At 43.7% G+C, this 14,784-nt stretch overlaps 1 protein-coding gene across 4 annotated transcripts in view; it reads left to right on the forward strand.

Moving 5' to 3' along the window:
* The window catches only part of LOC119456287 (hemicentin-2), a 249,404-nt gene that overhangs the window by 139,604 nt on the left and 95,016 nt on the right, over positions 1 to 14,784 (forward strand). For all 4 annotated transcript variants that reach the window (XM_049669698.1, XM_049669699.1, XM_049669700.1 and 1 more), the window contains 3 exons: positions 4,125 to 4,460; positions 8,896 to 9,012; positions 14,116 to 14,319. In XM_049669698.1, the coding sequence (XP_049525655.1) occupies positions 4,125 to 4,460; positions 8,896 to 9,012; positions 14,116 to 14,319 (657 nt within the window). The remainder of the gene's footprint in view (positions 1 to 4,124; positions 4,461 to 8,895; positions 9,013 to 14,115; positions 14,320 to 14,784) is intronic.

Raw genomic sequence — 14,784 nt, forward strand, 5'->3', positions numbered from 1 at the left:
AGGTACGCGCATTTTTTCTCACCATTCGATACGCAGCTGCCAAGGCAATCAGCACAGAGGTAAAGCAGTGTCGAGTCATGCCTTATTCGCTACCGTGAGTTCAGAAGTCAACGCTTTGTTTTTCGTACACGTGGCTCATATCAGGCAGGTGTATAGTAGGAATAATACTTACACTAAAGTGTAGTAAACCAAAGTTTATCTGGCAGGATAAAAAAAAAGCAATTCTGGTGGGTTTTACGTGACAAAATGACGATATGATTATGAGGCACGTCGTAGTCGGGGACTCCGGGTCAGTTTTGAGCACCTGTGATTATTTAACGATGCACCTAAATTTAAGCACATAAGGTTTTTGCAATTCGCCCCCAACAAAATGCGGCCGCCATCGTACCCACGACCTCGAGCTCAGCAGCGCAACGCCGTAGCAACTAGGCTACAGAGAGGGGATATCTAGCAAGATAAGGACGCTTATTGACTGCACTCAACACTACTACTGCTAACGCAATAAATATAAAGTGTACAAATCGCTGCCTCCAAAGGCGTGAGGCTGAAGTCGTGATTAAATTTACCGAAAACTTCGTTTGCGCTAACGCGTCTTCCGTTGCGCAAGGACTCTGCAAGACTGGTCCGAAACGAATGAATTCCGCTTTATTTCGACTGAGTATTCGCAGAGATTCGCTAAGGTTGCGGCAAATAGCCCTTTTGCGAAATCTTCGAGCAGGAAATGAAATCGGCGAGGCATGTGGGCAGAGCGACGCGAACAATTTATTTTCTGAACAAGAGCAGGCAAACTGTTTTTATTGGGGCTGCTTCGCAGCTGCAGCGTATTCCCGAACCAGAGGAATTCGTGTAAATCCAATATTCCTTTGAAAATGGCTACACTTCTCCGGGATACATAAACAAATTTTTATATATTGTACTCACATTCGTCTGAAAAATGTTTTATATATATAAACTGGGGTTATAGAACGCAAGGATTTATTATTATTATTATTTTTTGGAAGCGGGTCAATATGAAAAACTGGAGGGTGGCTTCGAGCTATAACAAAGATGTGCTAATATCTTTGCGGTTAATATGCTGTTGAAATTTGGGATGACATAGCCTTACTGCATGCTATAGAACTGAATTTACCACCCTCTTGCATGATATTTTTTAAATGAAAATATAAAAAACAGCTTTAATCAAACTATAATGGTGAAGACTAATCTTTTTCGCATAGTAGCAACAATACTAATGGAAAATATATTGTAGGATCTGAAAAAAAAAACTTGTCGATGTTTCTTGCGTCTGTTCTCTTGTTTATTCATTCGAGGCGAGTAATGGTGGTCTAGCATTAAGGCCTCCTTGTAGACAAGGGGCTCTTCCAATGCATTTGGTTTTCTGAAATAGGGTAATTTTTGGCGCTGCATTTTTATGTGGCTTGTTGAAAATAATCTGCAGCTAGTTGTTTATTTCGGTCTTATCAGGCGTAAAACTACTCATTCCCCCTATAATCTTGCTTAACTAAATGCTTGTAGGAGACGGAGGTGCCTATACGTGGGGTGGCCGGGAACTCTTTGTCGTATAGTACACATAAATTAGAAAGAAAAGAAAAATCACCTGCGCACGAGTAATGCGAAAAATGGCTCAGAGTTCAGTGATTGATAGAGAGATAGAGGTAGATTTTATCGATAGGAAAGACAGAGAGGTCGACGTGAGCTAATGCGCTCTAGTCTGCTACTCTACACTGATGAAGAGGGAAGGGGACTGAAAGTGCTGGGATGGATGACGGTAATAAGAGGAGTGGCCAGTGCTTATGTACATTCGACGGTGGCCCTACTAGAGCCGCTCGTCTAGTTTCGTGTCCTGCGGAGAAGTCAGCACATAACCCAGGAAATTAGGGAACGCAAGGACATGACTGACGCGCAATCCTGCTCCAAAATGTTGTGTAAAAATAACTAGGGGAGGCATTCGTTAGATGAAATTGGGCGTAAAGGCCGACGAAGTTGGCTGAAAGACACGCGCGCTTTAAGCTGAACAGGGACAAGCGGATAACCACACAAAACATGTATTTATACCTGTGGCTGGCAGTGATTATGGCTCCTATACATAAATATGTTTATGACTAGTACAACAAGCAGAGGAATATTCACTGAAAGCCACTGAATTCGGGCTCATACGTCACTCAAAACTACCCCTACATTTTCCCTGCGCTTTCGACAATCGTTTTTGTTTGTTTGCTTGCTTGCTTTCTTGTTTGCTTGCTTGTTTCTTTGTTTGAGATTCAGAATGTTTATTCTGTTCATGGTAGAATTACAGGATAGCGTAATAATATGCAGAGAAGTGTTCCAGCCATTGGTTATATAGTAAAATGAGTGGAAAAAATTGCAGGAAGCTTATACATACACCTACATTGTAAAAATGTCAATGTAACTTTTCCACCGCGAAGGAAGAAAAAACGCTGAGAACTAAGCACCAAATTTACATACCTAAAAATGTACGTTCACGTTCAATATGAGTTGCAAAATGGCGCCCGTGCTCGAAGGAACCCCACGATTGCACGGTGGTGACGACACAAGAGAAATAGGTTCAGTGAATCCCAGTAGTTAAAACGGTGTTCAATAGATTTTTCAATTTTTCTACGTTGGCGGTGCCATGCAGTCGGGTCCCTTTCGACCATTGGCACCGTGTTGCAGCTTATATTGCCCATGACTGTACATATAGGCATACATAAATATAATTGAAGTGGGAGGTAAGGTGCCAAGGTAACGCATAGGTAAGCTCACCGAAGTAACAAATGGCCTAATAAAGAAACTATAAAGCATGAAAGTTTGTAACTCAAGAGATCAGATAGAATTCGCTCAACTGTCAAGGCTAATGAACAAGAATAAATTAAGCGATTATAAGTAAGCGAAATTATAACGTCGGAAGGATTGAGGAATCTGTAAAAAAATGGCCACAGCATGAAATCAGTGAGAAGAAAACTTGGCAAAGGGCAGGGCAAGATGTATGCACTGAAATATAAGCAAGGTAATGTCATCAGCTATTTCGATGATTTAGTAAAAGCAGCAGAAGAATTTTATACTGACATGTACGCTACCCAGAGCAGCCACGTAACCTTCATTGGAAGTAGTGGAGAGGATACAGGAGATCCTTCTATAACTAGCGATGAAGTTAGATGGGCTTTACAAAACATGTCCCGGGAGAAAGCGGCACCAGAGGATAGAATAACAGTCGATTTCATCAAACGTGGAGGAGATATTATGCTTGAAAGCCTTGTGGCCCTTTTTACACAATGCCTCCCAACCTCAAGTGCACTAGAGAGCTGGAGGCATGCGAAAATTATACTAGTCTTTAAAAACACAGAAAAAATTTACAGTAGAATAAAATTGGGTAGGTGTACATATGGCAGCCATTACCAAATACTAACTGGGAACTTACCACTGTCATTGAAAAGGAAATAGTACGATAATTGCATTCTATCAGTGCTATCATATGGGGCAGAAACTTGGAGGTTAACAAAGAAGCTCGCGAACAAGTGAAGGACCGCGCAAAGAGCGATTGAAGGTAAATTGTTAGGCGTAACGTTAGGAGACAAGAAGAGAGCGGTGTGGATCAGAGAGCAAACTTCGATAGCCGATATTACAGTTGACATTAAGAGAAACAAAGTGAAGCTTGGAAGGCCATGTTAGAGTGTACTAGATTGGTACACTCTAGCCATGTAATGCGTAGGGTAGATAATCGGTGGACAATTAGAGTTACAGAATGGATGCCAAGAGAAGGGAAGCGCAGTCGAGGACGGCAGGAAATCAGGTGGGGTGATAAAATGAGGAAATTTGCAGGCGCAAGTTGGAATCGAGCTAGCGCACACAGGGATAATTGAAGATCGATGGGAGAGGCCTTCGTCCTGCAGGGCACATAAACATATGATGATGATAATTAGGATGGTGATGATGAAATATAATAGGTCCTTACAGTAAAGAAGATGTTCAAGAAAACGCAACTTTGTATTTGTTTGTTTGTTCGTTCGGTTGTTGTTTTTTGCGGCAGAAAGTTTCTCGCTAATCACAACTTCAGAGAGTCATAAATGGTCACTCTTGAGCTTCCTTTTAACACGTCGGCACCTTTTTCTCTCTTCTAATCGCAGAGTACCCAGAGAGGAGCGCGCTAGTGGGCGGCTCGGCGTCACTACCGTGCAACATCACACCCCCCACGCTGGACGATGCCGTGGCGCTGGTGCTCTGGTACCGCGGGGACTCCGGCACGCCCATCTTCAGCCTGGACGCGCGCAATTCGCCGCCGGATGCCGAGCGCACGTTCGTGGACGACTCGCTCGGCTCGCGCGCTTTCTTCAACCGGTCGGGCGCCATGGCCACGCTTCAGCTGCAGCCCGTCAGGGACGTCGATGACGGCGAGTACCGGTGCCGCGTCGATTACAAGCGCTCGCGCACCCAGAACAGGATCGTGCGCCTCAACGTTGTTGGTGAGTGCCATCTTTGACCGCGCCGTGATGCAAGAGTCGCGACGGCCGTGCAGGTTTAAAAAAGAATTCGAGGACACCTAAGCGCTTTTTATGAGTTGTGAATGCGAAAGCATTAATGTCCAATTGAACGCAGCTGAGCGGTCCTTGGCGTTCTGCGCTGCGAGTAATGCTTTCCTTAATGGTCGTTCCGCGCGCCGTGTAATGGGACAGTTGACACCACGATGGTGGATTTCGCTGCCTGCCACTTCGCTCGTTTTGCTGCGTTCTTCCGCTCCCTTACTTCGCCTGCGGTGTACTGGCACGGACGGCCACGTTTTCAGGAAGGAATGAATAAGCTCTCAAAGGCATAAATTTGTTGCCGTCAGGATGTTTAGCTCACGTTTGCCGTTTTATTGCTTAATTCCGTAGAGAACAGAGCCATTAACCGACGAATTCGTGGTGGTAGCATGTAGCTGGCTATACTTATAAACCGATTCGTCACTGTAGCAAGATTGTTGCAAATACAATATAATTTAGCACAGTACGGGTGTGTTGTCTCCAGCGGCGTGAGCCAAAACCACCAAGAGATCTCTATGTCTAGGTGGTGTTGCTTGAGCGCCGACGTGGAACGCGACTTCCACCCTGCTCTCCCGTCACAAGAGCCCTCTCTCGCACTAGCCACAGGGGGAGAGGGCGGTGAGGGAAGAGGAGCGCTGTCCTCTCCGAGCTCTCGACCACAGCCTTTAATCCGTCAGACCATATAGTTTCATGCAATAATTACTAGAAGGAACACTTGTCACTAGTGTCTACGAGAGCTGTAAGCGCGGCGGTTCAGCCAGGATGAATAGTACATGGATGTGCCTACACTTCGTGCTCCTGGCTTCAGACGGCTTCATGACAATGTACACCCGTCATGTTCAACACGTACTATGTAATAAATTATTAAATAAACATTACTAGGTGCGAAGCACTTTATAGGGGCCCGGGCTGCCGGCGTCTAATGCGATGTCATGTCGTCGTGGTCACGCACAAAAACAAGGTCTGCCGAAAACTCGCGTTTCGTTCACTTGGTATATCCCAAAATTGGCATCGGAGGGTAGGAATGTATGACTAACATGACTGATAGGTCATGACACCAATAACATCACATGCTTGTCAGTTACGTCATGATTAATGATAATAAAATCACATACGTGTGGAGCATACCCGCATTGGATATGCGGGTATGAGCCAGGGTTATGCGGGAATTAGCAGAAACTCGTGAAAATCACTTCCGAAACGCCAGTCTGGTACCAGCGCAGCGCAAATGAGGGCTCCACCACCCCACAAGCGCTCGATTCCTCTTCACTTGTGCAAGAATAGCACAATAATTACGTAAGGGAAACACCGGCGCATCACTGCTTCGCACTTCCCCAGGTTTCACGTGAGTGGAGCTGCATTAGCGCTGGATTTGAACTACACAAGCGCAGAACTTGAGCGGGATTGGAGCTACATTAAGCGCAGGATTTGAAAAGGGTTTGAACTACACAAGCGCGGGATTTTTTTGTTTTAATTGTCCGACAGGATGATTCAACCACAAGACCTCTAGCACCTAAGCCCGACATTGAAACCATAACGCGAAGGACGCATGCATCGACAAACAGCTTAAAATGCCCTTATGAATTTCTGACGGGCAAGACAGCGCGTTGAGATGCTTGGCGCGTTTTCATATGGCCACCTCGATAAGTTCAACCACTGCAATTAGTAGTGATTGTCCGTGTTCGCCGAGCCTACTGCACATGGAAAAGTGTAGATTGCTCTGCAATGCAGGCCAATGAAAGCAGATGAAGCGTAATAAACAAAGCACCAAGAACGTCTGAATCCACAAGCACGAAGATCAGACAAATCCACGTGCTACCCACCATTCGCATGGTGGCTGTACGTTTGCAGCGCCACAGTTTCATCTAGTAATTATTGTCGGAAACTCTATGCTTCAGTCGTCCCAAAGCTCTCGCGCGAAAGGACTATAGTAGTCAGCGTTCGACAACAAACGCGCCCAGCAACTCTCGGTTGCGTCAGAGCACGCGCCCTTCTGGCACCGCCGCCTACCTAAGGCGATGAGGGCCCGATCACTTCTAACAACTGCTGGAAGAGCCAACGAAAGCTGCGCGCTTTAAAACCACGAGCGCAAAGTGGAGCTTTGCCAGCTTCCACACACTGCCTCACAAAGTGCGGCACCATGCCCAATTTTTCCAGTCAGCTTTGTTCTATCTCCATTAGTAAAAGGCGCTTGGTCTCGTGCTAACGAATAGCAGGGCGCATTAGTCGTGGAACGCTACAATAACTCTTTGAGACAAATGTGCTGTCCCCGAGAGCTTTCGGTTCATTGAAGGTTTAGATGCTGCGGTGGAACCCTCGGATGGCACAGCCCTCCTCTTCTCCAGCCGTCCTCTCCAGCTGTAGCGGCTGCGTGAGAAGCTCCAACCGTGGGAGAGGATGGCAGGTCACCTTCCATGCCTTCGATCGCGCCGCAGGAGACAGCACACCTATGACGAATTGGCTTACATGTACAGCCACCTATGCTACAGCTGCAGATGTGCTGCTTAAGGGTTCTGTTCTCAGCGAAAGTAAGCAATTAACCAACAAACGCTACATATGTGTTCACCTTCAAGCGCATCATTGATTTATTAAAGTGAATAGCTTTCTAAAAGCATTCGGTTTTTCGCTTACAATTACCATCACCGTCGATGTTTTCTGCGCAATTTTCGCCTGTTCTAAAGCATGCCATCTATTTTCTTAGTGTGCCCACTGATGCATCTTTTTGGCATTGCATCAACTGTATGTGTATCAGTATGTCAGTGACTCAGTGTATAGCTGCGCACTACGCTCGACTACGGGGGCTGGTGAAACCAGTCAAGCTGTCATAATGCAGATTTTTCCACATTATCCTAGTCACTAATATACAATTTTGGCATGTAGCGGTGTGGTTAGAAAAAATTAACTTCAAACAGTTATGATTCATTCTAGCACGTCAGCACTCAACCGCTTCTCCTTTTTTTTCTGTTTTTCTGGATGCAACGTGATTTCCAATGTCCACATGCGATTCAAATACTGCATCAACGTCTAAGACAAAAGTTCTTGTTCCTCCTGTGTATACATATAGAAAAGAAGCAGAAGCTAAAGGCCGTATGATCAGACAAACTTACGTCCATTTTACATGCAACCAAATTATTCCACCAATGATATATTGTGAAGGAGTTAGACTATTGCAACGCGGGCTTCTTATTGCCAGAAAACGGGGGCCTTCCCATATGGTCTTTATTTTGGAGACCGAAATTTTGAAGATGTACAAGAAAGCAAAGGAACTTGAAAAGAAGAGGATGACAACGCAACGAGCCGGAGAGAGGAAAATCATAGGACTAAATTTGAGAAAAGAAAATTGATAAAAGTGGACTAACGATAAATCTTCAATAGCTAATTGTTCAGTTTCCGCATGTTTCAAGGACAATATTTGCACGATAACACCGTGAAAACATCTCAGTATTCTGTCATGTTGACAAAAAAGAAAAAGTGAAATTCGTCCATGCATGTATTACGCAAAATGAATAACCGAAGTTATGTATTAAGATAAAGGGTGACCAGTGAAGAAACGGCGTGAATTCAAATGTGTTTCGTTGATAGACAACTAGGACGAAAGATATTTGGCTGAAGCTTTTGTTCTGCATTGGGCTTCGTACTGCCGCTTATGGTTGTGAAAATAGTGGTAATAATGAAACGCGATAGCTAGACGGCCACTGCACTGGCTATATTTTGTATTACGCACGGCAGATTAGGTAATGTACGTAACGCTACATGTCTGTGGCTTATTTCACATTGTCTTTCTCCGGTAGCTGAGAACTCAGCATGGGAAAGACATTATTAAAAAAACAATTATTGTAGGCCACATTATGGGTAATGAATGAGTGAAGCAATGGCAATCTAATAAACGTTTTTTTTTCCTGATGCAGAAAAAAAAAGAAAGAAAGAGAGTGTACTGTCCTGAGGACTTTTGAAATATGTCTGTGTTTCGCCATTTCGGTTTTGTTGAGTGCGGAAAAAAAGTTTCTGTAGATGGTGTACGCCCACATCGCCACGTACGATAGCATAATCTTTTTATTATGCCAAATTCTTCATGGCTTCTTTTCTGCAAATATTTAGTTTATAATCAGAAATATTAGGTTGATTGCAGCGAAAACAATTTCATTTATTTATTTTTCGCAGTTAGCCTCTTCAGCGTAACTCTAAAATTTTATTTGTGCGGCCTTATTTCCTTGGAAACTAAACTCAATCTGTGCATTTTGGCACCAGTTACAACTACCTGAACTTGGAGCCCGCACTTCATAACTTTTGGAGCTGGTCAAATGTTAGGAATTGAAGAAATGTTTAAACTGAACAAATATTAGGAAATTATTGAACCATATTCTTGCTTTTTTTGCAGTGCCTCCGACGGAAGTCCTGATAACGAATAGGACGGGAGAGCCGTTACGGAACCGTCCAATTATCGGGCCGTTCAATGAAGGCTCCTCTCTGACGCTTGTTTGCAAAGCACTCGGAGGTGAGTTATACCTATGTCAGTAGATGCAAGGAAAGCTTGATGCTGCCGTATTCATAAACGTTCTCGAAATATGGAACTGCGTGAACGCACGAAAACAATTTTATAATAAAACTTTTAATGAGTGCATGCACTTGGGTGACACAGTAGTCGAAGTCCCTGTAGAAAATTCACGGCCGTCGCAATCCACCCTGCTTGTTCCATTGTCGAGTTGTACATCTTGTATTTGATCTTTACTCACGCATTTAATGGGTCAGAGAGGTAGAAATCTCACGGCAATAATTGAGTTCACAAAGGTTATGCTTACAGGAACACAACCAATGAAAAATTTGCTGAGGATTGCGTACGTCGCTTCTCAATATCACCGATGAGTGTTCAAGCGCAGCAATTGATTAATCAGTTCAGGATCATTCGAAGAAAAAAATGAAGTCCTACCGAAAAAGTAATGTACCTCAGCACAAGACTCAGTAAGACACGTCCAAAAGGTGGCAGTGGGAGCCCAAAGTATTCAGAGGTGACTATTTATCTTATCGCATATAGTATCCCTCTCTTAGCCATCCTGTCTTTCGCCACGCTGAAAGTATTCGGCATAAACAGAGTCCGGCACTGAGGCAGCAGATGGATTCCAGGCGGATATGTAACAAGAGAAAAACAACGGCAAGCTAGAACTGATCGAAGGTTAAAGTGCGATGTGACTCCAGCACCCTTGAGCACGTGCTCTACAAATACAAAGGGCAATTTCAAGCGAAAAGGGAGTATCTAGCGACTGGTTTTCTTTCTCATTAAGGCGGGCCTAGTCGTCCAAGCTCACCTACGTAGGGAACTCGTCGCAGCGCTTTCTCCAAGGCTTCAGTGCATATAGGACTCTCGAGTTCATTGACGCACACCGGCCAATTCGAGCGGAGTTTATATTTAGATGGTAAGGCTGTGGGCTAAGATACTCGTGTCAATGTCGCAGACCGCTTTTCAGGCACTAGGCTGGTCTCTTCGGACTGTGCTTTATTTATTTTTAATTTTTATTAGAGAGCTCTCTCTATACAGGGTGTTTCAGCGAACATTTTCAAAATTTATTTAAGGTTGCCTGTGGCATATAGCCCAATTCTAGTTAATGAGCTGGTCTACTCGAAGTGGCGGAGATTACTTGCAGAAATAATTGAAATGCATAATTGAACTGCATAATGGACTGATTAACAAAAATTCACGAATTAAGCTTTTAACTAATTACCTGATGGCCCATATTGCACTTTACAAATTGTAGCCGTGGAGTTCGCAAGGCGAATCCACTTAGCATTAATTCTCAGGATGATACCAGTTTCGAGATATTATTTCCCGAACTTTGCGGGGAAATGCATTGGCATTCCAGTTAGTTTTGTGCTTCAATGCATAAAGAGACGTTTTGTTAAGAACCTAACTGGAACACCAATGGATTTCTTCGCAAAGTTCGGGAATTAATATCTCGAAACTGGTGTCATCCCGACAATTCGTTCCAAGTGCATCCGCCTTGCGAACTCCACGGCTACAATTTGTAAATTGCAATATGGGTCATCGGGTAATTAGTTAAAATTTTAATTAGTGAATTTCTGTTAATTATTTGATTATGCATTTCAATTTTTTGTGCAAATAATGTCCGCCTCTTCAAGTAGACCAGCTCATGAACTAGAATTGTGCTATCTGCCAGAGGCAACCTTGAAGAATTTTTGAAAGTGTTCGTTGAAACACCCTGTATATATATATATCTCTCTGTCAGACACACTTTGCTATTAGCTATAAGGTAGCAGGCAATCTGAATTCAAGGTTCAATGAATAAGTATGAAGCTTTTGAGTCGTCCTTGAGTCATGGTATATGACATAGTAAAGCAACACTCGGTATATGATAGGCGCCGCAGTACAGCTCGCCGCATAAATTTTGACCGCGTGGAAGAGGAGCGCTCAACTACAAAATATACGTGGGTGCCAAGTAACCAGTGGAGGTTTGTAATTATTCGATATTAATGCGATATCTTTCTCTGCTTTTCCACCCACATTGTGGTTTTTGTGTTTCTGGCCAACTTCCGACACAAGGTGCAACTAGGAATGTGGTGATACACAGGATGTCCCAACTATCATGCACCAAGATTTACAGATATGCAAATGCCACGTAGCCAGACAGAACCAAGGTAATGTTGTTTGCCGTCACTTGGAGACACTCAGATTATTTATCGCATTCGGCCTAATTACATAATTAGTCTCAAATAATTAATCAACTTCTCAAATATTATAACTAGATTAAAGTGTCACTGAGAAAACTGTAGAGCAACATGAAAAACTCCCGGTGCAACTTTCTGTTGCTCAATGGGTGCTACATAAAAGTGTTTTTCCGAGCGGGCAAGAAGCCCACGAATACTCGCAAAGTTGCTGCGCGACTGGCCGCTCGAGGCACTTTGCGTGTATTCGCTGACTTCTTTCACGCTCGGAAAAACACTTTTGCGTAGCATGATTTAGTTTCATACCCTGGTCCCCTAGCACAAAAGCCTGATGTTCTAACCATTAAACCACGAACTAATTTCTTTATTACCTGTTAATTACTGAACAAGGATGTTTTGAGAACGAACACAAATTCAAGAAACGGAATGGACAAATGTAATGTTTGAAAAACGTCAGCTATTGCTATTGGTCAGCTGGCTTAACGAAGTTGCATATGCGCAAGTCAAAAGAATTTGCAGAGATGTTTTCGGCTAGTAGTGTATAGTTATACTAACAAAATGCACGCAGAAGTGCCGGTTGAATGGCATTGAAATATAGAATGCATGCCGCTAGGTTTGTTTCAGTGCGCACAAACCTATAGTTGGTTGTAGCTGCTACCTAATTTATTCGATGTTGGTCTAAGATCAACAATTGCATAGCAGTGGGCCAATTTTCTGTTTATTCAGGAGACTTCTCATTTTGTTTCATTGTTAGAAAAATTGTAACAAAAAGCACTTTTTTGCTTAGGAAACAGCTATTCTGACCATCTGCAGCATATCATTAAACAACAACAAAAATTGTAAAGAAAATATCGAGAGCTGCTACCGATATAACGTTAAATTGCGTAATGAAATATCTCGTCCAGGTAAAGAAAACTTGTGGGTGTGCTTTCAGAATAAATACGTAATACTGTTTCAAAAACTTTTTCAAAGAATCCGAGGCCATTTATCACCAATAAAATCAGTGTCACAGAGGCGGGGAGAAAAATACCCGTCATATCTGTGTCAGTGATAATTTGTTTCGTTCCTCATCTCAGTAACGAGCGCAGAATGTCCACATGATACGGTAGCAATATCGGGATGTCATACCGCTAACATTAAAGGCACCTGTGAGCGCCATAGAGATGATTGATCACCCGAAGCCTCACCGAGCATGTTATCATTTCTGCGAACACGAGCGTGATGGTTTTGCTTAGAATGGCTGCGATGTACGAACATTAGCTGATAAGCTTCCTACAATGACGTGCGTCGCGGCCTTTGCTCTGTCGCTTCCGGCCGTTCGGACCAGATGATTTCATCCAAGCTATGTTCTTTGCCTATTCTTTGCGTAACAGTGTGAATAGTTCATGCGTTACAACAACGTGGGCTGCGTTCATATGCAAATTAATTTCATTGAGAGGCGCTGTAGCGCGACACGTCATTGTGCCTTTGTTGAAGCACCTAATCAATGGCCATTCGCGTATTTCCATTTTTCTTTCTGTCTTTTGCGGTTTTCAAGAATGTTCAAGCTCATCAGCGTTATGTATATGTATATGATGCGGCTCGCCTGCAGCATTACGTTTTGTTGAAGTCAAGTTTTGGGCGCAACAATATTCAACAATACCTCACACATATTATTATTAAGAAAGGTAACTTGCACGATTCTGTGGGAAATTTTCTTTCCTCCATCTAGTTACGTGCTTTATACTCATCAGCAGGAAAGATGGTATTTTTCTGCACGAAAGGCTGTCAAAGTAATTGCAATTCAAGTTTCAATAACAACGGTCTAAGAATGATGATGGTATTTTAATAATAAAATACTTTCTATGAGTAGCAACCGCGTCACCTTGGGCTAATGCCATAGTCGACTTTATAGGAGTTCTGCGCTTGACACAGGACTATAAATCACCTAGAAAAACGGGTCCAGAAGAAAGCCATCAGCACCTAGTGCTGCCCCTAGGTCGCACACAGATCGTACGGAGTCCTGCACCATAAAAGGATTTTTCATAGGATGAATAGTTAACGTAGTGTTGTTGTGCAGGCAGGTTCTGAAAAGAACTTGACAAGCTGGCTGGCACTTCTAATTACAATAAATTTCTAACGTGATCATTAGGCACTCTGAAAGGCCCTGAGGTGCTCGAAGCACTAAAGCATCACGGATAAGAGTGAGTCTTAGTTACTGAGCTCGCACTGATGAGCTATTTTCTCGTCAAATTGGACTAATCCGGCGATCTCACTCCACAAAGTAAACATTCCTTGGTGTTTACTTCTTATTTAGATGAAGTATACCTTGGAGTGTTTGTACGCAATGTAAAGGATGCGCATTATTGTTGCTGCGCTGCTGTACATTCTGCGAGTAATAACTGTGTCGGAATGGAATGGGAGATATGTGCGTACTAGGAGATCGTATTAGAGTCCACGTCTATTTCACTATACGCGAGTTGCAAGTTAACACGTGTGAGCTCATGTAGCTGTGACGAGGTGCAATGCATTTATCGTAACTACTGTGTAACGAACTAGACGCGACTTGCAGACGCGTCTGCCATGCTCATAGAGTCTGTGAGTTGAGCCTAACGGAGTCATTTTTGCATTAAAACTAAATTTTTACTGATAATTATCTCTGCTTAGGTCACTGAGCCATCCTTTTCATTAAAGTCCATTCTCTTTCTCTCTCTCTCTCTCTCATTGACAGTGGGCGTGAGTGCATTACCATCATTGTAAACTTAAGGAAAAAAGTTTGCTGACATCGAACAACATGCTGTCACCGCAAGGTGTATTTAACTTATACCAACCCTCTCCTCTTTCATCAATTCTTCGCATCACATTTTGTCGCGCAACTCTTGGTAGCATCACACCGAGATTTGCATTTGCCTAATCAGCAGCCACGCGTCTTCTTGCTCGGCAGGTCGGCCTCCACCGCAAGTTACCTGGTGGCTTGGTGGCGAGATGGTGGACGACTCGTACTCGCCAGCGGGAGAAGGCGTAGTGCGCAATGACCTCGTCATCGGCAAACTGCAGCGCTCTGACCTGATGGCGACGTACCGGTGCCAGGCCGCCAACAACAACCAGACCGTGCCTGTGTCCACGTCGGTGTCGCTGGACCTGAACCGTGAGCGACGCTTTCTTCCTCTTTGCCGGCACAGTTATGAAGCAGCCGGATGCCGAATGTATCATCTGGTGGCAGTGAAACAATGGGGATCAACAAACGTACGCCACCCTACTGCTCGGTGGTTGTATATAGTATGCGGAAAAAAAGAAGGAAAAGAAGGAGGGGGAGTGGGGGTTCATCAATAAAAGCACCAGAGAGATTAGCGTACAAGTAAGCCTAACTTGATGTTTAAAGCTTGCGAGTGAATTGTGAAAATCCAAAGCTAAAAAAAGGAGAAATAAAGAACCGCAATACACATACTCAAGTATCGCATATGCAATATGTTATAGACGAACGTCTCGGCTTTAGCTCACTCTGGTTTCAGTTCTCGAGCGTAGGATTTCTTAACACATCTGCTTACATCTGCTACAATGACGCACGAAAAGACTTGCTGGCGGCATCTCCTTGAAGCCACTGGTTCTATCT

The sequence above is a fragment of the Dermacentor silvarum genome, chromosome 6 (assembly GCF_013339745.2).
Source record: "Dermacentor silvarum isolate Dsil-2018 chromosome 6, BIME_Dsil_1.4, whole genome shotgun sequence".
NCBI lineage: Eukaryota > Metazoa > Arthropoda > Arachnida > Ixodida > Ixodidae > Dermacentor > Dermacentor silvarum.